The 23126-nt window shown below is 43.6% G+C and overlaps 1 protein-coding gene across 25 annotated transcripts in view; it reads right to left on the minus strand.

The window, feature by feature from the left end:
- Positions 1-23126, minus strand: part of PARD3 (par-3 family cell polarity regulator) — a 637712-nt gene that overhangs the window by 548477 nt on the left and 66109 nt on the right. For all 25 annotated transcript variants that reach the window (XM_077268525.1, XM_077268526.1, XM_077268518.1 and 22 more), the window contains exon 2: positions 2659-2760. In XM_077268525.1, the coding sequence (XP_077124640.1) occupies positions 2659-2760 (102 nt within the window). The remainder of the gene's footprint in view (positions 1-2658; positions 2761-23126) is intronic.

Below are 23126 nucleotides of genomic sequence, written 5' to 3' on the forward strand. Positions count from 1 at the left end.
CTTGCAAGGTTCAGCAATAAAAGGAGCAATTTTGTCCTCCACTTATTTCACGTCTTTCAGGAAGTTTCATCAGCTGGGTGAGTAAGTGCACAGGACGCTGAGTGAAGGGAGAACAATGGCCCTTCATCTTCAGGTAGCCTTGGCTTTCCAAGGGAATGTGTCATCAGAAAATTACCTATTGTTTCAATCAGGTTTTTATGTTAATTACAGTATATTTTTGCAACTTATTTTTTTTCTCATTTTGCAAAATTTTCATACCATTATGTGAACATTGCAATAGATATATATGTATGTACATACGTACAAAAATACAACTTTCACACTGGCCACTAGGCCCAATACTAGACTTCTACTTCCTGCTAATTTTACAAGCCACACATACATAGACTTGCTCTTATTCACTGACTTCCATACATGTACTTTTCTAAGCAGGCTCTGTTACCTGCGCAGAGATCACTACGCAGAGAGGGAGAGGAGCTGAGCTGAAACATCACCTTTTGTAAATGGAGGAGTGTTCTCTAGTGTGTATACAGAGGTGGTCATCTGTCACCTGTGAATATAAGGTCTTCTGCCAAATCATCTGTACCACACTGGAAGAGTGAGACTAGTAATAGGCTTAAAGGGGATGTCCGGAACATTATATTGCAGTATCAGACTGGTGGGGGCGCTGCACCCAGCAACGCCAGGGTGATAATCTGCTCTTGGTGCCGGATTTGGCCACAATCAGTTGTGGAGCGGAACTACACAGCTCTGTCGGCTGCCTAGTGGCCACAGCAGGGTACTGCAGATCCACACCTATACATCTGAATAAGGTAGCAGAGGTGCAGTACCTGACTGTGGCCACTATACAATCGATGGCGCTGTGTAGTTCTGCTCAACTGATCACGTCCAGCAGCCACTAGTAACAGCTGATCGGCGGAAGTGCTGGGTATCGGACCCCCACTGATCTGATATTGATGGCCTATCTTTAAGAATAAGCCATTAACCTAAAGTACTGGACACCCCCCTTTAATGGCCAGTGTGAAAATTTATAATTTTCTTTAGATAGTGATATCATATATATATGCAAGCTGCACTGGACTTCCTGGGCATTGAATGGATTTTTCCCTTGTAGGGATTTATCGGAAACAATCCCGTTAAATTAACAACCTCGGCCAAAAAGGACAGTGTGTAAAAAAAGAAGAAAAAAAAGCACAAGAATAAAAAAAAATTAAAAATGGATGGTTCTGGTTGGGATGGGATTAAACCCTTCCTAAATTAACAATGAGAACGTTGGAAATCATGGAGGTATGAAAATAAAACAAAAGACTAAAAATACAACAAATGCATTTCACCATAAATCCGGATTTCCACAATAGATCGGTTTCTGATCACACCTTCCCTCTAAAGAACCTGGTTTTGAAGAAGGCATTGGGGCAGACAGTATTACAAGTGATCCCATTAACGACCCCTCCACGAATCACACACACCTGCTGTAAATGTAGGACCCTGGTATGTTTAGTTTCAGGAGCATGACAGTTGTCATTTGGGAATTCCTGAAATCCTCCGGGACATGCCGACAACATGACATATAGAATATATAAAGTTTCCCGAGTAATCGGTATTAACTTACATTTCAGGAGAAATGGAGCCAGCTTCGGAGTATCCTAAGCAGCCGCGTAACACTACAATTTAATGCTTATAAATCAGAGTTCATAAGGGAGAACATCAGACAATGCCACTGGTGGTATCCTGAACTCAGAAAATGGGCGGCTGGCATGTAGCATGCGACTGAACCCTTTTTAAATTACTAAAACATTTCAGCCACTGAAAAACTTGCTAAAGCCCCAACATAGATCAGTAAGAAAAAAACCCCAAAACACTACATTTGTGATTCAATGAGACGTTATAAATGGTTTTACAGCTTCCAGAGGGGGAAGTAGACTGATTTATTTCAGAGCCTGCCCCAGTAACAGATTAACAGCAAAGTTTGACACACAAAAGCAAAAAATGTTGAAAAGGGTTTTTTTTTTTTTAACTTTAGAAATACAATATATAAATCTGTGCTAATCAATTTTAACCAATATTAAACAGAACCTTCTGTCACTCGTTCAAAACAATTGTAAAAATTATTGAGCTCCCTGGATGTTGTCGATCCTCACTACTGTGTGCCTTGCAGAGATACTCACATTTGTTTCTTCAGGAGCACAATATGTGAAATCTCTGCCTTCAGTCCAACTGGCTGTTACTTCAGAGTCTTCTCTAGGGGTGTACGCTTTCAATCTTTCCTCTCAGATGCTGCCTATCACAGCTCGGCACCTGATGTAGCAGCCTATAAGCTTCAGACGTTGCTTAGCTGTGATTGGCAGAATCTGGGAGGGAGGAGTGAAAGCGCACGCCCCAGAGAAGACTCTGTATTAACACTCCGATAGAATCCAAGCTGAAATTTCAAATGTTACGCTCCAGAAGAAACACATGGAGCAACACGGAGCAAAATGGATAAAAGTGGCAGAATAAAGGGATGTCAGGGATATTTACAAGGTATTTAACTCAATTTTTTTGGAGCAAGTGACAGGGTCCTCATTAACAGATGGACAATATTCACACAAGGCTGGACACAGACTTATCAAGACACATTAACGTGACCAAAATATTTCCAAGGATTAGCTTCACACTTACTCTGTCTTTGTCATCAGCAACGTCGCAAAGAATGTCATCAAGATCCAGAATGCCACCATCCCCATGCTCTAATCGATGAACTTGTATCCAATAATTATGGTCCTGACAAAAGAAAAAGAAAGGTTACTGAAGTATATGTGGAAGTGACATAATGAGGCGTCAAGATCCTTTCAACATATGTGGATCAATACTGACTGCACACCGGCTCCCAAGATTGCACCGAGAGCAAGATTTGAACAGAATTCTAAAGGAAACATTTCAGCATTTCCACCCGGTACGAGCCATAAAACAAAGACAGACAGACAGAGCTCTCATTAGATAAAGCTATGGTTTACTATAAGATGCTGTTACAAAAAAAACAAAAAAACATCAAACTGGAAAACAAGTTGGCCATGGAGAAGTCTGATGAGTGGCTCTGGCTTCTTGTTTAGCTTGAATGATAGATGTTTTCTTATATGCAAATAGGCTGGAGGTGATCGGATACGTGAACACTCAGAAGTGGACATATAAGTTTAACAATCCAGCTAAGGACCTTTGTTGAAGAATAGCAAATCCAGCACCGCCCCCGGCCAGGTTCCCATAGTGGTGATTGACAGGTTTCTTCCTTAGCGAGACACATGCCAATCATCTGGATCGTCGCTGGGGCAGGAATGTTTTGAGAAAAACCATCCCCGGCTGCATCTGTGCCGTCAGGCTCCAACTGATGCTGTCCGTGGTATGAGCAGCATGAATCAGGCGACAAGTTCACTTTCAGCTATGTTTTTCTGCTATGATGGAGCCTGTTTATAGGTCATTATTGTGATTATTGTCATCTTTCAGGATACATCGGGGGCTTATCTACAGCATTACAGAATGCTGTAGATAAGCCCCTGGATGCTGGTGGGCTTAGCTCATCTTCCCTTTTGGGGGTGACAGGTTCCCTTTAAATGGCATTGAGCTCTCCTTGAAGGCCAGTTAGTTGCATAAACTAAAAATACATTTTATAACTAAAAATCACATAAAATTATACAAAGTTTAAAGAAAAAAATAATAAAAAATACATTAAAGTGAGTCTGTCAAAAGTGTTTTGCTATGTAATTTGACAGCAGCATAATGTATGGACGAAGACCCTGATTCCAGGCATGTGTCACTTAGTTTGGTGGGTGCAGCAGTTGAGACGGAATCACAGCTTTTTCTGCAGCAGATGCAGCAGAGCTCGGAATGCTGAGCCCAGTAGAACCCATCCACACCACTGATTGGCAGCTTTCTCTGTACACTGTATATTGTAGAAATACAAATGTGGTTATTATTCAACGTGTTTTGAAGCAAACCTGCTTTTTCCTCAGGACAAACGGCAAAGATAAATATATATTTGTATTATGCCCTGAGGAAGAAGCAGATGTGATATGAAATGCGTTGAATAAAAAGCCGGATTACTTACCGGTAATGCTCTTTTAAGGAGTCCACGACAGCACTCACTAGAGAGAGGGTTCAGCCCATAGGAACAGCAAACCTACAGAATAAAAGGAGGCGGTCCCCTCTCCTCCTCAGTTTAGTTTACAGAGTATAAAAAGGGAACCGCAAAAGCTTTAGTATTAATTCTTATTCAGCAATATCAATTTCTTAAACTCTATACAACCATTATTTGTGAACTTAAAAGAAAGAGCTGTGCATAATTTTGGGAGGGTAGTAAATGGGTGCTGTCGTGGACTCATTAAAAGAGCATTACCGGTAAGTAATCCGGCTTTTTACCCTTCGCCACGACAGCATCCCACGTGGGAGATTTTCAGAGGGTCATTATCTGGGTGGGATTACTGTACTAAGAACAGCTCTACCAAAGGTTAGATCAGAAGATGTAGATAAATCAAGTCTATAATGGTTGTAGAAGGTGTAGACCAGGTTGCGGCCTTACATATTAAATGAATTGGTACATCCGTCTGTTCCGCCCAGGAGGAAGCCATGGCTCGTGTTGAATGTGCCTTTATCCCCACTGGAGGAATTTCGCCCTTTGACATATAGGCCAAACAGACTGCTTCTCTGATCCACCGAGATATGGTAGCTCTTGTAACCCCATGTCCTTTCTTGCGGCCCTGAAAGGAGATAGACATGGAGGGAGAGTAGGGCTCTGTTTGAGACCTCTCTATGTAAGTCAGGATGGCTCTTCTGGCATCTAAGGTGTGGAACTTATGTTGTTCTGGGGCTACAGGGGAATCAAAAAAGGAAGGGAAAAAGATTTCCTGAGATCTGTGGTAAGTGGATGCCACCTTAGGGAGGTATGAGGGATCAGGTTTTAAGACTATCCGATCTTGAAATACTAGCAAGAAAGGTGGGTCTACTGATAGGGCCTGGATGTCACTAACCCTCCTAGCTGAGGTTAGGGCTACCAATAGGGCTACTTTAGACGTTAGAACATTTAGAGGTATGGAATCTAGTGGTTCAAATGGGGAGCCAGTTAAGGATTCTAGTACTAAATTTAAATCCCACAGAGGTAGACGGGGAATATGGACCGGATTACTTCGTTCACAAGACTTTATAAATCTGGAGACCCACCTATTAGCTGCTATATTGCATCCATATAGGGCTCCTAATGCTGAGACCTGAACTCTTAAGGTGTTTACCGATAATCCTAATTCTCTACCTTTTTGTAGGAACTCTAGAATAGGTATTACCGGAACTTGCTTAGTGAACGGTATTGTATAAAAGTTTAAGAATTTATTCCATACCCTACTATATATTAGGGTGGTAGATCTTTTCCTACTCAGTAAAGGGTGTTTACTAGTTGTTCTGAAAACCCCCTTGAACTTAATAACTGCTGCTCAAATTCCACGCCGTCAAGTGAAGCCCTTTCACTTGCGGGTGGAAGAAGGGCCCCTGGAACAGCAGCTCCTTGTCTGATGGAAGAATCCATGGGTCGCATAGACACATGCTCTGGAGACAAGAGAACCATGGTCTCTTTGGCCAAAAGGGTGCAATGAGGATTACCCTTGCTTGTTCCCTCCTGATCTTCCTGATCACTAGTGGAATCAGAGACATTGGAGGAAAGGCATATACCAGTTTGAACTTCCAAGGATGGTGGAGAGAGTCCAACATGTCTGGATGATCCATGAAGTTCAGGGAAGAGAACCTTTTTACTTGTCTGTTGCCTCTTGTGGCAAACAGATCTATTTGAGGTATACCCCATGCTCTTGTTATTACTCTGAATACGTTTCTGTTTAGGGTCCATTCTCCCTGGCATAGCATGTTTCGACTGAGGTAGTCTACTTTGGTATTTTCTACCCCTCTGATGTGTAGGGCTGTTGATGAGATGAGTCTCTGCCAATCGGAAGATCTCTGCTGCTATGGTCATCAGACTTGCTGACCGTGTACCACCTTGACGGTTTACATATGCCACTGTGGTGGAATTGTCCGAGAAAACTCTTACATGTGCTCCTTGAATCTGTGGAAGAAAATGATTTAAGGCATTTTCTACCGCTCTTAATTCTTTCCAATTGGAAGAACATGCTAATTCTGCTCGATTCCAGGTGTCTTGGACCAAATTATCCTCCATATGCGCACCCCACCCCGTAGGGCTGGCGTCGGTAGTAATTATTTTAGAAGGGTCTATTATCCAAGGTACACCCCCTGAAAGGTGTTCCATATCTAGCCACCAGGAAAGGGATCTTATGACATCCCTGGAAAGAGTTAGTTTACTCTCCAGATGTCGTTTTCTTCCCTGGACTGATAATACTTCATACTGTAACTGGCGGGTATGAAATTGAGCCCACGGTACAGCTGGAATACATGAGGATAATGATCCTAGTAAATACATAGCCTTCCTTAGTGTCATGTGGGGGTTTTCTATTGCCTCTGACACCTTTGACTGTATAGTTACTTTTTTGAATGTGGAAGGAAGCTTTTTTGACTTACGGAGTCTAGCTGGATCCCTAGAAATATTTGAAAGGTCTCTAGGTTCAGTCTGGACTTTTCAAAGTTGACGATCCAACCCAACTCCTGTAGGGATGAGATCGTATTAGACAATCGCATTTTACATTGAGTTATAGAATCTCCTACCACCAGAAAATCATCCAGGTAGGGCATTATCAAGGTGTCCCGTTGGCGTAGATGAGCCATCACTTCTAATATCACCTTTGTGAAGATGCGGGGAGCCATAGGAAGCCCAAAGGGCATTGCTACATATTGAAAGTGACGAACCTGTCCTGCCAGGATGACTGCTACCCTTAGGTACTGCTGGTGTTCAGCATGTATGGGAAGATGATAGTAGGCATCTTTTAGGTCTATCCCGGCCATGACACACCTAGGGAACAATAGTTTGATGGCAGAACTAATAGATTCCATCTTGAAAGTATGGTTACGCAGAAAGGAATTTAATTTTCTGAGATTTATGATGGTTCTAAATGAACCATCTGGTTTCTTGATCAAAAACAAAGGGGAATAGAACCCCTTTCCTTTTTGATCCCGGGGAACCTCTATCAATACTTTTTTAGATAGAAGAGATAGGATCTCTGTTTCTACAGCTTCTTGTTGATCCCGTCCTTTTGGAGATGTTACTATAAAAGAATCCTAAGGGACTCTATCAAACTCTAATTTTAATCCATATTTAATAATGTCCAGAATCCAATGGCTAGATGTTATTTGCTCCCATTTAGAAAAGAAATATTTTAATCTGCCGCCCACTTCATAGTTAGCGGTACTTGCTACGTTTTGAATTATAGGATCCGGTAAACAGAGCACCTTTTTGTTTTGGATCCTTTGTCTCCCAGCGCTCCCTCTGCTCAGACGGTTTGTTCCTGGTAAAGGGGCGTCTTCTGAAGGCTCTCCTGTAAGAGGGAAGATATTGGTTAGGGAAGCCCTTCTTCCGCTCTCCCGCTTTATTTAACAGCTCATCCAGTGTTTTCCCAAAAAGGAACTCACCCTGGCAGGGGATCGCACAAAGTTTTGCTTTGGCCTGCGCGTCCCCTTTCCAGTTTTTTAACCAGAGTGCTCGCCGGGCTGTATTCACTAGGCCGGCTGACCTGGCTGCTAGCCGTAGCGAATCCACAGAGGCATCTGCTAGGAACGCTACTGCCTCCTTTATTAGAGGGATTTTCGGTAAGATTGTCTCTCTCGAAGCTCCACCTCTAATTTGCTCCTCCAGTTGCTCCATCCACACTAGCAACGACCTTGCAGTGCAGGTAACAGAAATAGCTGGCCTGAATGCCCCCGTGTTAGCCTCCCATGATCTTTTAAGTAAGGCTTCTGCTTTTCGGTCTAACGGGTCAGTTAGAATCCCCGAGTCTTCAACGGGCAAGACCGATTGTTTGGAGGTTGAGGCTACTGCAGCATCAACTTTTGGTACTTTTGACCAAGAATTCAGCTCTTCATCACTGAAGGGATAGCATCTCTTAGCGGATGATGGTAAGAATCCTCTTGTATTCTGTTTATCCCACTCCTTTTTAATTAGTTCTTTAATAGTGGGTATGACGGGGAAGGATCTACGCTTTTTCTGTCCTAACCCCGCAAACAATGTCTTGAGCTGACTTTCTCCCCTTCTCGTCTGGGCACCCCATCATGCTTCTAACAGCTTTTACTAAGTTGTCTACACTACTATTAAGTAGACAAAGTCCCCCTTCATTTTGGGATGAACTCGGCTGAGATTCATTTTCATCTGAGGATCTATGTACCACCTCTGACTCTGAGCTTGCTCGAGATTGGGACCTGCTTGGCTGTCGGGTACTGGTGCTACTTGCATGCGCCAAACCCTGCATTTCTTCACGGATTATGGCTCTAACGTCAGACGGAGTCATTATATTTTCCTGCCGTAAGGTTAGTATGATGCATTTTGAGCATAACATTTTCGTATAAGAATCCGGAAGGGGTTGCGAACGTAAAGCACATTCCTTGTGTTTGGATTTATGTGTCCGTTTCTTAGTCTAGAAGAAGGGGATACATTAGGAACATATATCAGCATATAGGAAGAGGATTTTAAAAACTCACCCAGTGAAGTTGACAGGTACCGGTTCTGGAGGCGGATTTTTTGATAAAAGATCTCTCTGTTTGGTGGTAGATCGTTTTTCCTGAGGTCGATCCCCACTCTTGGTGCTGCTCCTGGCGCTTGTCTCCTTGCTGGGAGAACGGTCTGTCGCAGGCAAGTGCGCTTCGTCGGCCGGTGAAGCCATACTTACACACACCGGCCGATGCTAGCGCTGCATTTTTAAATCTGGCGCCGAATCTCCTGCCTCCCCGGACCTAACCCGGAAGTGCTCCGGTCACTTCCGGGTTAGACACGCCACTCCTCCTCACTATGCGGCGGCTGCTGGTGCGCGCGTCCTCATGGAGCCGGGCGGACCAGCGGTGACCGGACCCGGACCATGGTGGCTGACCAGACGAGGGGGGAGGCTGCAAAAAGTGGCTCCCTCGCCGCTGCCTCTGGAACCGCAGCCCCTGCCGTTCCCACGGACACCGACGCAGGCAGGTGCATGGCCCAGGAATCCTCTTGCTGCAGGTACTTCGGATTCCCATAGAAACAGGAAACCTAAACTGAGGAGAGGGGACCGCCTCCTTTTATTCTGTAGGTTTCCTGTTCCTATGGGCAGATCCCTCTCTCTCATGTGGGGTGCTGTCGTGGCGAAGGGTAAAAGCCACACAGGAATTTCTACGTTCTCTCTGCATTTGATACCATCGTCAGCGCAGATTCACCTCCACTTTTTCTCCAGCTTCTACATGATATAACACTGTGGATCTGCAGCAGCCTACACAAACTAACATGGGTTGTGGCTTTCACAACTCCAACGGGTGAGCATTTTCTCTGCCCTTTGATTTTTTTTTTTTTTTTAACCCAGATAAAACCCTATTGAGCAGTTTATCCTCCCAGATTCCTTTATAGTATTACACTGTATACTGACAGAAAGCTGCTTATCAGTTGTGGTGGTGTGGTTGGACTAGCAGACACCAGGATAGTTGTCCTCTAGTAATCTCCTGCTGCTAAAACACTCATTGTAATGAAACATCAAAACACAGCCTAGTAGGTTACTGTACACACTGCTGGAATTAGGTTCTCTGCTTCTACATTACACAGCAAAAACTTGCGGAGATATTATTAAAATCCCCCCACCCTGCCCCACAGTGAAATATAACGTTTGGAGAGCACAAATATTTGCAAAAACTAAATGTTTAAAACCTAAACTTTTATAGCAGACAGAGGAGCAAACGTATAATTTGCTCCCCCACCCCCGTATTCATTGCAGCTCCATTCCCTGCTCTCGAGATCTTCCTTAACAAGACCAGACAAGTAATGTGCTCAGCTTGTCTTACAGGAACTGGTGCTAAGCTGCGAAAACATCTAAAGATCTTGATCTAAAGTAAACTGCCTAATGAACAAGGGAAATTATGGGTTAAATTAGCTTAAATGAGACTTGTGAGGAACTGCATGAGTGGAAGAAAGTTGCAGGAACTAATCCAAACGTCAGATCATTTCATCTAAATGTGGAGTCTGCAAAACTGCCAATATTCTGCTCATTGTCAACACGTGGTCTGCAGATGGGACATTTGGACTGTTTGCAAGAAAAATATAAAAAAAATAAACATACAAAAATTGATGCTCTTCATCTTACAAGACAATCTAATCTGACTCCATTCCTCAAACTCGCACTTTGACTAAAATAATTTTGTAATTTTCAGAACAACCCTGTTGTGTGCTTCCAATACCGGAGCATCCTCTTTCTTAGAAGCCACGTACATTAGGCCAGTGGTAGGGCATGGGGGAGGGGAATCGAGTCCACGGGCTGAGAAGAGCTGGTGGTTTTCCCCCAGATATTGTGGTGAAACATCAAACCTTCTCATTATCGGGACCACAAATATGAAGTTCACAATGGTTACTGCAGACCCGCAGCTTTCACTAGAGTCCTGACTGAATGAAAAATGACCACACATCAGCTGACGCCGCACAACTCAAACTCTACAGAAATTATTCGCCAACTATGCAAATCTTCACTCTACAGCTCTCCGATGAGGACATGATAAAATAAGATATTATTAGGATCAGGTTTAATTTTATGCCAAACAGGTTATGACTAGAACCTAAAAAGAAAAAAAATATGTTTATTCTAATTTTATTTTGACATCAAACGTAAAAGCTCTGATATCCGGTTCCTAAAGGCATGCAATAAATAGTGCGGTAGATGTGAGATGACACAAGCATATATGCAAACCGTCATACTAAAGCAAGTAAAGGGGTTACATCTAAACATTAAAAAAAAAAAACACAACACAACACATTCTCCTCGTCACTTGTTGCTGATTGCTCATTAAGGTACGTTCACACTAAACGATTTTGCAACGATATCGCTAGCGATCCGTGACGTTGCAGCGTCCTGGCTAGCGATATCGTTGTGTTTGACACGCAGCAGCGATCAGGATCCTGCTGTGCCATCGTTGGTCGGAGAAGAAAGGCCAGAACTTTATTTCGTCGCTGGATCTCCCGTAGACATCGCTGGATCGGTGTGTGTAACACCGATCCAGCGATGTCTTCACTGGTAACCAGGGTAAACATCGGGTTACTAAGCGCAGGGCCGCGCTTAGTAACCCGATGTTTACCCTGGTTACCAGCGTAAACGTTAAAAAAAAAAATAAAAAAAAAACAGTACATACTTACATTCCGGTGTCCGTCAGGTCCCTTGCCGTCTGCTTCCCGCACTGACTGTGAGTGCCGGCCGTAAAGTAAAAGCACAGCACAGCGGTGACGTCACCACTGTGCTGTGCCTTACGGCTGGCACTCACAGTCAGTGCGGGAAGCAGACGGCTAGGGACCTGACGGACACCGGAATGTAAGTATGTACTGTTTGTTTTTTTTACGTTTACGCTGGTAACCAGGGTAAACATCGGGTTAATAAGCACGGCCCTGCGCTTAGTAACCCGATATTTACCCTGGTTACCAGGGGACTTCGGCATCGTTGGTCGCTGGAGAGCCGTCTGTGTGACAGCTCTCCAGCGACCATACAGCGACTAAACAGCGATGCTGCAGCGATCGGCATCGTTGTCTGTATCGCTGCAGCGTCGCTTAGTGTCAAGGTACCTTTAGTCAAGTTTTCCTAGGGTGCTCAGGTAAGCAGCGAGTATCGAGTATCACGGGTGCTTGAGTGACAGGTCTGAGCTCCCAAGGCTGCATATTTTGCGGCTGTCAGACAGCCACAAAACACGCGTGGATTGCACCCTCGAATAACGAGCACTCACTAATTGGCTCCCTTCACAAGACCCCAGTTCCGGCCGTCCTCTCACTTCACAAGACCCCACTTCCGGCCATCCTCTCCCTTCACAAGACCTCACTTCAGGCCTTCCTCTCACTTCACAAGACCCCACTTCCGGCCTTCCTCTCACTTCACAAGACCCCACTTCCGGCCTTCCTCTCACTTCACAAGACCCCACTTCCGGCCTCTCTCTCACTTCACAAGACCCCACTTCCGGCCTTCGTCTCACTTCACAAGACCTCACTTCCGGCCATCCTCTCACTTCACAAGACCTCACTTTCCAGCCATCCTCTCACTTCACAAGACCTCACTTCCGGCTGTCCTCTCACTTCACAAGACCCCACTTCCGGCCTTCGTCTCACTTCACAAGACCTCACTTCCGGCCGTCCTCTCACTTCACAAGACCCCACTTCTGACCTTCCTCTCACAACAACCCATCCAATCCACACAGGCAAAGAAATCAAACCATAGATGTCCATAAATTAAGTTATGTGTAATAATGAGAAATGACAAGGGGAAAACAAAAGTATTAAACATGCTTACTGAAATGTAATACTTTGTACAAAAGTCTTCGTTGGTGAGTACCGCTTTAAGACGCCTCCTGTAAGGAGAAACTAGTCACATGCATTGCTCAGGTGTGATTTTGGCCAATTATTACACAAAAAACACTCTTTGTATCCTGAAAGTCCTATGGGCTCCTATGAACTGAGTTTTATGTCCTTCCATAAATTTTTTATTGGATTCAGGTCAGGTGTTTGTGATCATTGTCTTCCTGAAATGTCTCCCTCACTTCATTTTCATCTTCCTGGTAGAGGGCAGAAGATTTTTATCAAGAATGTCTAGTTACATTTGTCCATTCATCCTTCTTTCAATTAAATTAAGTTTGTCAGTGCCATATTCTGAAAAACAGCCCCTCACCATGATTATTCCACCTGCAACTTCACTGTTGGTATTGTGTTTTTGGGTGATATGCAGTGCCTTTTGGCCTCCAAACATGGTATATAATGGTAATTACAGAGTTAATCTTTTCATTCCGCTGTCTGAAATCTTGCGGGTACCACCTGGTCATGACCGGTTTATGAAATTATGTTCTTTCCACTTCTGGATTATGGCCACTGGAACTTTCAGTAGTGTACAAATTCTTCTGTAACCAATGCAATCAGTAGGACTTGCAAAAATAAGGTTGCAAAGGTATTGAGACAGCTCACTGGTTTTACCCATTGTCAGAGGCTTTTTTGTGTGGCACTTTGGTAATGAGACACCTTTTTATAAGCCATCAGCTTAACAACATGACATTTTTCACTAAGTGGCAGAATTGCTTTCTAATTACTGATAGATTTCAGCTGTTGTCTTGACTTTCCATGACGTTTTGCATCTTTTTCTTCATCTGTTCAATACTTTTTCCTATTGTCATATGACATTATTACACAAAATTCATGAACAACTATGGTTTGATTTCTTTGCCTGTGTGGATTGGATGGGTTGTTACAGACATCTGGTGATAATTTCATGTCAATAGCACCTTCATAAATATATTTACTTAGGCAACTGGTGACGTGTTCAATACATATTTTACCCGCTGTATATAACCTGCACTACATTTATAACAATAAGTGAGCAAACACACCATACCAGTGGAATGGGAATTTCCATCTTTTCAACAATGATATTACAGAAAATTTAAGTACAGAAATGTTATTGTCTTAAATCTATGGGTTTGTTAGGTTTAACTAAAATCCCATGAATCACTGAAGGTCTTTTACATTGTACATGCTGAGAGGCAACACTCAACCTATGACACAATACACAAACAAAGGACAACTTTGGGTTCCCTCTAAAAGAAGAATTGATGAAAAGCCGAGCTATAAAAGCCTGTAATCACAACCTTAGACAGAGAAACTCACTGAGATTAAAGAAGATTTAATACATCAAAACAGGACTTGACCCTTTGTTCCGTAAACCCTGAGATATGTGCCTTAATAACCAAGAATACCACAGACCTAGAATAAGTGTAATGTCGCCAACACAAGAAACAAGATGTGCAAAACTTATGCACAAAATATAGACTATGGAAAACAAAAACTCGAAAACAAGCAAAGAAACAAAATGCAAAATTGCTTAGGAGCTCCGCATTCAGAGAACTGCTAGATCTGCAGTAGACAATAGTCATTTTTTTTCAAAACTTCAGCAAGTAGCCCTGTAAGTGATGCATCGCTGGAATCAGGGTCTCTACACCTACATCTTGCTGCTCTCAGATAGTGTAACAAAAACCTAGACACAGAATCCCCCATAAGGGTTTATATTAGAGACCATAACCCACAAATTTATTGTATATGAATCCATATTTAAAAAAAAAAAAATATTTGCATGTCTTCATATAGACTTTTTTGTCATTAGTCGAGATCTTTATCTAGTTGAGTGGCCTGCAAAAATGTTAGAAAAAAAAAATTTCAGGTCCTGCACCTGACAGCTTTCGCTGCTCTCCTTCCTTCTCTTGGTGTTAGAGATAGCAGCAGGAAAGAGGAGGTGATTGTATAGAGAGGACACAAAAGAAAGTATTTACAGTCTCGGTGGACGGAGAATACAGGCTGTAGAAAAGGAGGAAATGCAAGAAAATTAGTATGCGAGTCATGGATGCTGACAAGATAGGAAAGCAAGGAACGAAGAACGCTTTACATACAGATCTCACATCCAGCCTGTATTACAGAGAGGCATTCCCACAAGACAGAACTCTACAACATATCAGCGGCTCTGTAAACAAATGATACAAAGAATTCAAACTGCAGTTTTATAGTCTTAATATAACTAGTAACATTATGGGGAAAAAAAACAATTTTTTTGCAACATCAACAGTGTCCATAGCTTTTAAAAACAGTCAAGCGTCTTTGCCCATCTCTACCCTCATCACAATCTAGATAGATCCATTAAACAGCGAACGCCATGTCCTCCTATCCACAATATGGATACGATTTCTTAAAATACATAAAACACCCATTTAACCAAAAATGTAACTGGTGAATGAGGCTTGCCCCATCAATGACAGAATCTGACATCTACAGCCTCATCATTCTTGGCAATAGTCCCAATTTTGCCAGGACAGTCCTAGAATCCAGTAGCGGCCTAAAAAAGCCACTGCCCAAAGTTGTTTAGGAGGAGATGCTCGGTGGTCGTGGAGGCTTAAATAAGACTTAAGTGATCCACAAGGATCTCAGGAATCAGACCCCCACCCGTCCACAAAATAAAAGATTGTAACAAAAGTTAGTGACACTTTAATGGAGTTGTCTCAACTGCATAAAAATGAGTAAAAACAAGAAAATGTGCAATTTGAGTGCGAATGATCATACACAATCACGTCCTTACAGTCTAAAAGGCGCATTTAGATGAGCAGACAATCAATGAACAATAATTTGTCATTCGTTCCCGATTATTGCTTTGTGTAAACCTTCACAAAAGAGCAGAACACTGGGTGAGTGAATCATTTATACCAGCATAAAAATGGTCAACAGGTGACAGTCGATAACATGATCCTGTATGGGGGACAGATGATCATTTTGGTTGTCGTCTGCATTCATCGGCCAGAGTAGACCAGTAAACAAGTGTCGCTTGATTATATAGTAGTTTAACTTTCGTTAACTGGCCAAACTCAACCTGCCTAAATGGACCCCAAGCTCTACAGGATAGAAATAGTTGTGAATTTTGTACTTGAGAAAACTGGACCATCACCCCAAAAAAAGCATTTCACTCCAAGCCTGCTTGTCAAGCAAAATAAAAAATAAGTTATGCTTATTAGTGATGAGCAAATGCGCTGGGATAAGGTGTTATCTGAGCATGCTCGGGCGCTAAACGAATGACTTTGGTGTGCTCGACAAATGTTTGAGTCCCTGCGGCTGTATGACAGTGGCAACACATGCAGGGATTCCCTACTAAACTGCCAATCCATCCATGAGACATGCAGCTGCGGGGACTCAAACATTATTCGAGCACGCTGAAGACACTCTATTAACACCGAGCATGCTCAGATAACACCTCATCCAAGCACGGTCCTTCATTATGCTTAAACATTATGCAAAAACAAAGTAGAATAAAAATGGCCATCCTCCTGCAAGATGGTAACTTGAGACAATGTCATCAGGATTAGCGGGATACAGGAACTCGATAACACACTGGACAGTGGACATCTTCTATCAGGATTACACACGGAGTTTCTGACTGTAAATACAATTTTAGGGATTTGGGGGAGATTACAGAGATAAATCTAATGATTTTAACCTTAATGCACAGAATAAAGCCACTTTGAGATTCTGCGGTTAAGCCTATTACAGGGGTGAGAAGGGCACAGAACACAATCTCCAGCAAGACTGGACACAACATAAGACACTCATGTACCGATTGTTGGTACTGATCATTGTGATTGTATCCCCGCCGTACGCCATCACGCCTGTATCACGCAGGGATCCTGATAGTCTGACAGAGGGAGAGATCTCCCTCTGTCAAACCCCTCACAAGTGCGGTCCCTGAAAGTGGCACATGAGCGATTAAAGTGCATGGATCAGAACTAGGTCCGGTCCCAGCCCAGACAGCAGGAGGTCCCAGCGCCTGTGTCATCCCTGGGACATAACGGTCTACCTGATTACGATAAACTCCTTGCAATCTGGACGTACAATTACTTCATGTGCAGAAGTATTAAAACAAAAACTGTACATATTGGATATCACAGTAATCATACTAATCCACAAAATAATAAGGCTATTGTGTTATTTAAAAATAAAAAATAAAAAAGTTGAATTTCTATCATTCTTCTATTTCCGCTGCAATTGATAAGCTACATGCTCCCCAAAATTCGGCCATTAAAAAAAAAATACAACTTTCCACCATCTAAAGAAAAGCTCTTATATATTTATGATGGTGGAAACACATTAAAAAAAGGCTCTTGGACTAAAAGGACGAGAAAAAAAAAAAAAGTTTTCCAGCTGAATGACTTTGATCAATAACCCTAAGCTCTGCAGAGCTAACCGCTGCTCTAGCAGCCAAATATGAAGAACGGCTCCAAATGCTGCATAACCCTGCATAATAATATAGTGTGGGAGGCAGCGTCTCACGGCCAGCCTTCCCCAGAACGGTGCAAAATCAATGCGGGCACCTAATAACGGTCATTCCCTCCATGCCACACTCCATATCACAAGAGGAAATCTTTTAATCTGGCCACATGTCCGCACATTTCCTGAACGAGAAGCGACACGTCCCGGCTCAATCCTATTTCGTAAATCGTTATTAACACTGTGGCACTTGCAGACATTGGAAAAATAGGATTTAATCCTGAACACTGCAGCATGGTGATACCGGAGACAAAGGACAAACTTATGCAGAACTCTGCAAGAGGCATGGCCCGCACCCCTTCAGCAATGCACTTTTATTAGGGGCGACTCATTATCAATGAAACCTACAAGGCCCTACTAATATTACAGAATGCTTAAGCTGATGGGAAACTACAAGATAAACCTCCCTTAGGCCTGTCCCACACGTCCAGATAATTCCGGTACCGGAGTCATCCGTGTCCGTGAGCTCACGTAAGCCATCCGTGTGGCACACGTGCGGCAGCCGTGTGCCGCCTGGGTACCACACGGACCATGCGGGAGAGACAGCGCTACAGTAAGCGCTGTCCCCCCAGCGTGGTGCTGAAGCCGCCACTCATCCGTTCTCTCCAGTGCTCGCTGGGGAGAAGGGATAAAAAATCTTTTTTTTTTTTGTGTTTAAAATAAACTTTAGGGCATCCTCCCCCCTCCCACCCCCTGTGTGCCCGCCCGCTGTTATTAAAATACTCACCCGGCTCCCTCGCAGTGTCCTGTCCTGGCCGCACCTTCTACTGTATGAGCGGTCACGTGGGGCCGATTACAGTCATGAATATGCAGCTCCACCTCCCATAGAGGTGGAGCCGCATATTCATTTCTGTAATGGGCGGCCCCACGTGACCGCTCATACAGGAGAAGCTGCGGCCAGGACAGGACACTGCGAGGGAGCCGGGTGAGTATTTTAATAACAGCGGGCGGGCGCACAGGGGGTGGGGACAGGGATCTTTATGTTAAACACGAGAAAAAACAACAAAAAAAAGGATTATTCATATCTTCTCTACAGCAAACGCTGCTGCAAAGATATGAATGGCGGCTTCAGCACCATGTGGGGGGGACAGCGCTTACTGTAGCGCTGTCTCCTGCACGCCACACGGACTGCACACGGACAACGTCCGTGTGCGGTACGTGTTTTACACGGACCCATTGACTTTAATGGGTCCGTGTAATACGTGCGCTCCCACGAACACTGACATGTCTCCGTGTTTGGCACACGGAGACACGGTCTGCAAAAAATCAATGACATCTGCACAGATGCATTGATTTCAATGTGTCTACGTGTGTCAGTGGCTCCGGTACGTGAGGAAACTGTCACCTCACGTACCGGAGCCACTGACGTGTGAAACCGGCCTTAGAGGAGAAAAAGGCTGCAAATTCAGCAGAAAGGGACTTCAAATCATTTTAGAATTCGGTGGTGTGTTCCAATTACTTCTTTATTTCTGTCTTTATACCTTCCTGCCTTTTTAATCCTCTGCAGATCCAGTATAGTTGTATGATAAAATGCTGGATGCTTACAGTCACCACTAGAGGGAGCACACTGCATACTGTCTTACTGAGCAGTGTGCACTTACACTCCCTCTAGTGGTGACTGCTAGTAGACAAAGCAGATCGTACAAAGGGTATGATCACAAATTGTGTGTCTGAAGTTTATCATACGCAGTGTATTTGGTGTGTAAAAAACGAGTTTAACAGTACAGGCATAATTAATAAGACTCCCAAAACCTCATGCACACGTTATTCTGTGCGTATTTTGAGTCCTGCTTCGTTTTCTGCCAAGATGTAGCAAGGCACAGAGTCCGAGTCTCACATGTTAATACCCGACATTGCCGCCGGCACTCAGGAGCGGAGCGTGCGGCTGCATAGCAATTATGATCCTGGCCTTTGGAAGGGACCTCCAGGGTCATAGTGTCCAACCCCCTACTCAATACAGGAGTCACTAACCCATCTCAGACCGGTGTCTGTCCAGCCTCTGAAGACTTTCATTGAAGGAGAACTCACCACCTCTCATGGCAGCCTGTTCCACTCATTGATCACCCTCACTGTCAAATAGTTTTTCTAATATCTAATCTGTATCTTCTCCCATTCAGTTTCATTCCATTGCTTCTCGTGTTTCCATGTGCAAATGAGAATGATGATCCCTCTACACTGACAGCCCTTCAGGTATTTGTACACCACTGTTAAAGAGGTTGTCAGGTCCAAATGGATAAGTCTGCAGTCACTCCCCCCCCCGTCACACTCAGCGACGCTGCGGCGATATAGACAACGAGCCGACCTAAACAAGATCGCTGGAGCGTCGCTGTTTAGGTCGCTGTAGAGACGTCAAACACAGCAACTCCAGAACGATGCAGGAGCGATCCAGTGACGTAACGGCGACTCACTTCTCGTTCTCGCTGGTTGTTAGCTCCATGTCAAACAGCCGGAGTGTACCGACTGGCTAGACGGAGACGCTGCGACGCCCCCTATGCTCGTTGCTGGCGTCGTTGCTTTTGATGTCAAACATGACGATACACGCCGACCTGGCGACGAAATAAAGTTCTGGACTTCTAGCTCCGACCAGCGATGTCACAGCGGGATCCAGATCGCTGCTGCGAGTCAAACACAACGAGATCGCTATCCAGGACGCTGCAACGTCACGGATTGCTGTCGTTCTCTTTGCAAAGTTGCTGAGTGTGACGGTACCTTTAGCTATCCCTCCTTGCTTTGCATTATCTGCAAATTTGATTAGTTTACCTTCAGTTCCCTTATCTTTATAATTTATAAAAATGTTTAATGCTGGGGCCAGGAGAGAGCCTTGTGGTACCACACTTGAAACAATCTTCCAATTGGATGTGCAACCATGTATTACCACCTTTTGAGTACAAATCAACCTAACCATAGCCTTGTCAATCCCATACTTGGTAATTTTTTCAATAACGATAGTATGAGTTACTTTATCAAATGCTTTGTTGAAGTCGAGATATATTATACCTACTGCATTTCCCTGATCCACCCAGTCAGTGAATCGATCACAGAAGAAAATTAAATGTCAATTCTTCCAAAGCTTTTTACACATTGAAATGAATAGGTGAAAACACATATCAAAAAACATAGCAAAAACACATATTGAATGTTTCCCCAGCCACCACTCTTGTTTTTGCTGCAGAAAAAAAATAAACTGCAACATGTGAACATACTTTAAGTGTACCTGTCCTTTCACACAAAACCAGTCGAAAAAAATAGTCTTACTGCACTCATCTCCCACAAGTTGAAAACAGCTAGAGATACACATATTGGCCTAATATCCCAAGACACGGTCCTAATTGTAATTCTCTGTAACTTTCCATCCAGTCTATTTTTATTGGGCAGTTCATCTTTAATACCACTCTGCCAGCATTATAGGTGCTGAAACCTTCTCTTTCATCCAAGTATGAACTGCTCCTGCCATTGTCCTGTGCTTGTCTGCCTTGAAAGCTGCTTCCCTTTTATGCAATTTGACAAACAGAAGGGAAATAAACAGACACCCCCACATCCTGTACTCCACTGTGGCATCTCAGGTTGCTCAAAAGGATTAAACTTGACAACAGGCAGTGGGCAGCAAAGTAGACAAAAGGAAGACCTCTTGTTACAGGGGTGATTTTTCAGAGGCGAGAACATAATTTTTCACAAAGACAATGCAGGGCTTTAATCAGGAAATGATAAAAAAAAAAAGAAATATATATCTCTCTCCATCTACCTATCTATCTGGATCTCAGCATTGCATCTAAGATAAAAAGAAAAAATGTAATATAAAGCACACACCTTAGGAATATTGATCTACTCTAAATAGTCCCTGTTCACATTAGACCAATCTCAGATGAACACACAGTGACTAAGAAAAACGAAGAGCTGACAGCTCCTGTGTATGTAGGAGCCAGGAAAGATAGCCGTCAGTTGAAGCTGTGTCTGGCAAGTGAGTTGCATGCGACAATGCACTTACAGCTCCTCCGCCTCACACTGTATTCTGTACCTTGCAACATCCTCCCCTAGCTGATGATAGATCATTTGCTCTTCTGCTCTTCTACACAGTCACTGACCTGTCAATCAGCCAGAGGAGGGTGTAAAGATAGGGAGTGGCTGAGAAGCTGTAAGTGCATCCTCACTCCCCAGTGCACTTACAGACAACTTAAAAGGGCAATTTCTCACTGATGGAGCAGCATTTGGGTTATAAAAGGGATCGAAATGGCTTATCTTTAGTTTTTTGGATATTTCATTGGAGCCTGGGAACTAAGGGAAGGACTGTTTATGCCACTTCCATCTTCTTTACTATATTATCAATTAGCCCAGACTTTTGGACAACATGATAGTAAAAGCAGCAACAAAGAATTATGGAATACTACTGTATTAAAAAATGTGCATTAAAACCAGAAAAGATTAGACTGTTCCTCCAGAAACTGCAGCATCATGTGTAGTTTTATTACACTTCCCTGTATTTGCTCATTAGAGTCACACTTCAGAACCTCCCTCGTAAATGAGCGGATAAACATTTACCTAACCTTTCAGCCGCGCTTATTCATCCCCATTGTCACCGGCTGCTTACATTAGTGCTGGGAAGACGGCCGTGGGATCGGTGTGCTACACTGACTCACCTGCAGCGACCTATTCCTATTCCGTCCTACCCTGGAGGATGGGCACAGCGCACCTGCCTGCTCCATCCAGAGAACTCACCTGATACCTGGCACCGCGCCACGCAACCTCCATCTACCAGCTCATCACTAAACTAATCACTAATCAGCTCAACACTGCCAGGTAACACTACTCAGGGGGCATCCAAACCGACTCCTCATTTCTCTTAGCCTTTGCTACCTCCCTAACATCAGTCCACTTCACATAGGACTGATCAAGCTGCAAATTTTATGCAGCAATATTATTTTATTATTTTTTTTATTATTATTATTATTTTTTCTTGCAGTTGAGTATAATGCATTTTGATGCAGAAATGCTATATATATTTGTCTAAAATTTCTATTTTTGAATTGCAAAAGTAAGATCTGCAACTTCCACTCCGCAATGTTGGTCAACTTCAGTTGCAAATATCTTTCTGCTGGGGATGGGAGATCTTGAAAGGAGTCTGTCGCTTCCAAAATGGTAAGTAAACCCACTTATACAAGTATATTGGGGACTTCTCCCCCATAAAAATCATAGGTGTAGTAAAGCTTTTTGTGGTTTAGCTGCCTTCAAAAAAAAAAAAAAAAACAACTTATTTCTTCCGATTGCAAATGAGGGAGCTTTTGTGCACCCTAGGCGTGGTCAAGGACTTAGTGCACCATTATGTTCCCTCTCAAGTCAGCCATCGGTTTTGTACTGACACTGAAGCTGACTCTCAACGCTCGCTCCTGTCTGCAGTACAGTACCGGGCGACGGCTGCAGACAGGAGCGAGCAATGACAATATGAGGGCAAAGCCGCAGTGTCCGTGCGGAGGTACAGAGCGGATGACAGTCATATCTTGGTCGACAGTGTCGAACTCCATCAGCAACTCTGCACACACATTGCAGCCACGCTAACATCATCGCTGGATCTCATAATTGGCTCCTGTCACGGATGCTCGGTACTGAACTGCAGACAGGAGTCAGCGAGGAAAGAAGCCAAAAGCACTGAGTATGGCTGCAGCGTCCATGTAGACCTGCTCACCGAGTTCAATCAAGATGTCACAGTGCTTAATATACACATTGAAGGGTGTAAGTGCACTATACCCTCCCGAAACCCTCATTTGCATACAGAACCTTTTTTTAATGGTAACTTAACAAGTAAATGATTTTCATAGGGCTAAATCCCTGACATACCTCCATACGTGGTTTTGTTAATGTTTGGAAATCAAGAGGCTTCCTTTAAGGGCCTCATGTACAGACTAAAGTCGGCTGAAACCGCTGAGATCAGCCCGTATAATGGCGGGGTCTCCCAAACCTCCAACAACGATTTCGAAGAAGAGAAGGATCTGACCTGGTGAAATTCAGTAGCAGATTCTTTTAGGACAATAAAAGGCAGAAATGTGACAAAAATATCCAAACCTAACCACTCCACACCGGCCAATCCAGCGCTGACACTCCCTAGTCTTTATTTACAAACCTTGACCACTGCAGTCAATCAACGGCCTCAGGAGCAGGTTACATACATCATCACCCAGCA

Source organism: Ranitomeya variabilis, chromosome 6 (assembly GCF_051348905.1).
Source record: "Ranitomeya variabilis isolate aRanVar5 chromosome 6, aRanVar5.hap1, whole genome shotgun sequence".
NCBI classification, from domain to species: domain Eukaryota; kingdom Metazoa; phylum Chordata; class Amphibia; order Anura; family Dendrobatidae; genus Ranitomeya; species Ranitomeya variabilis.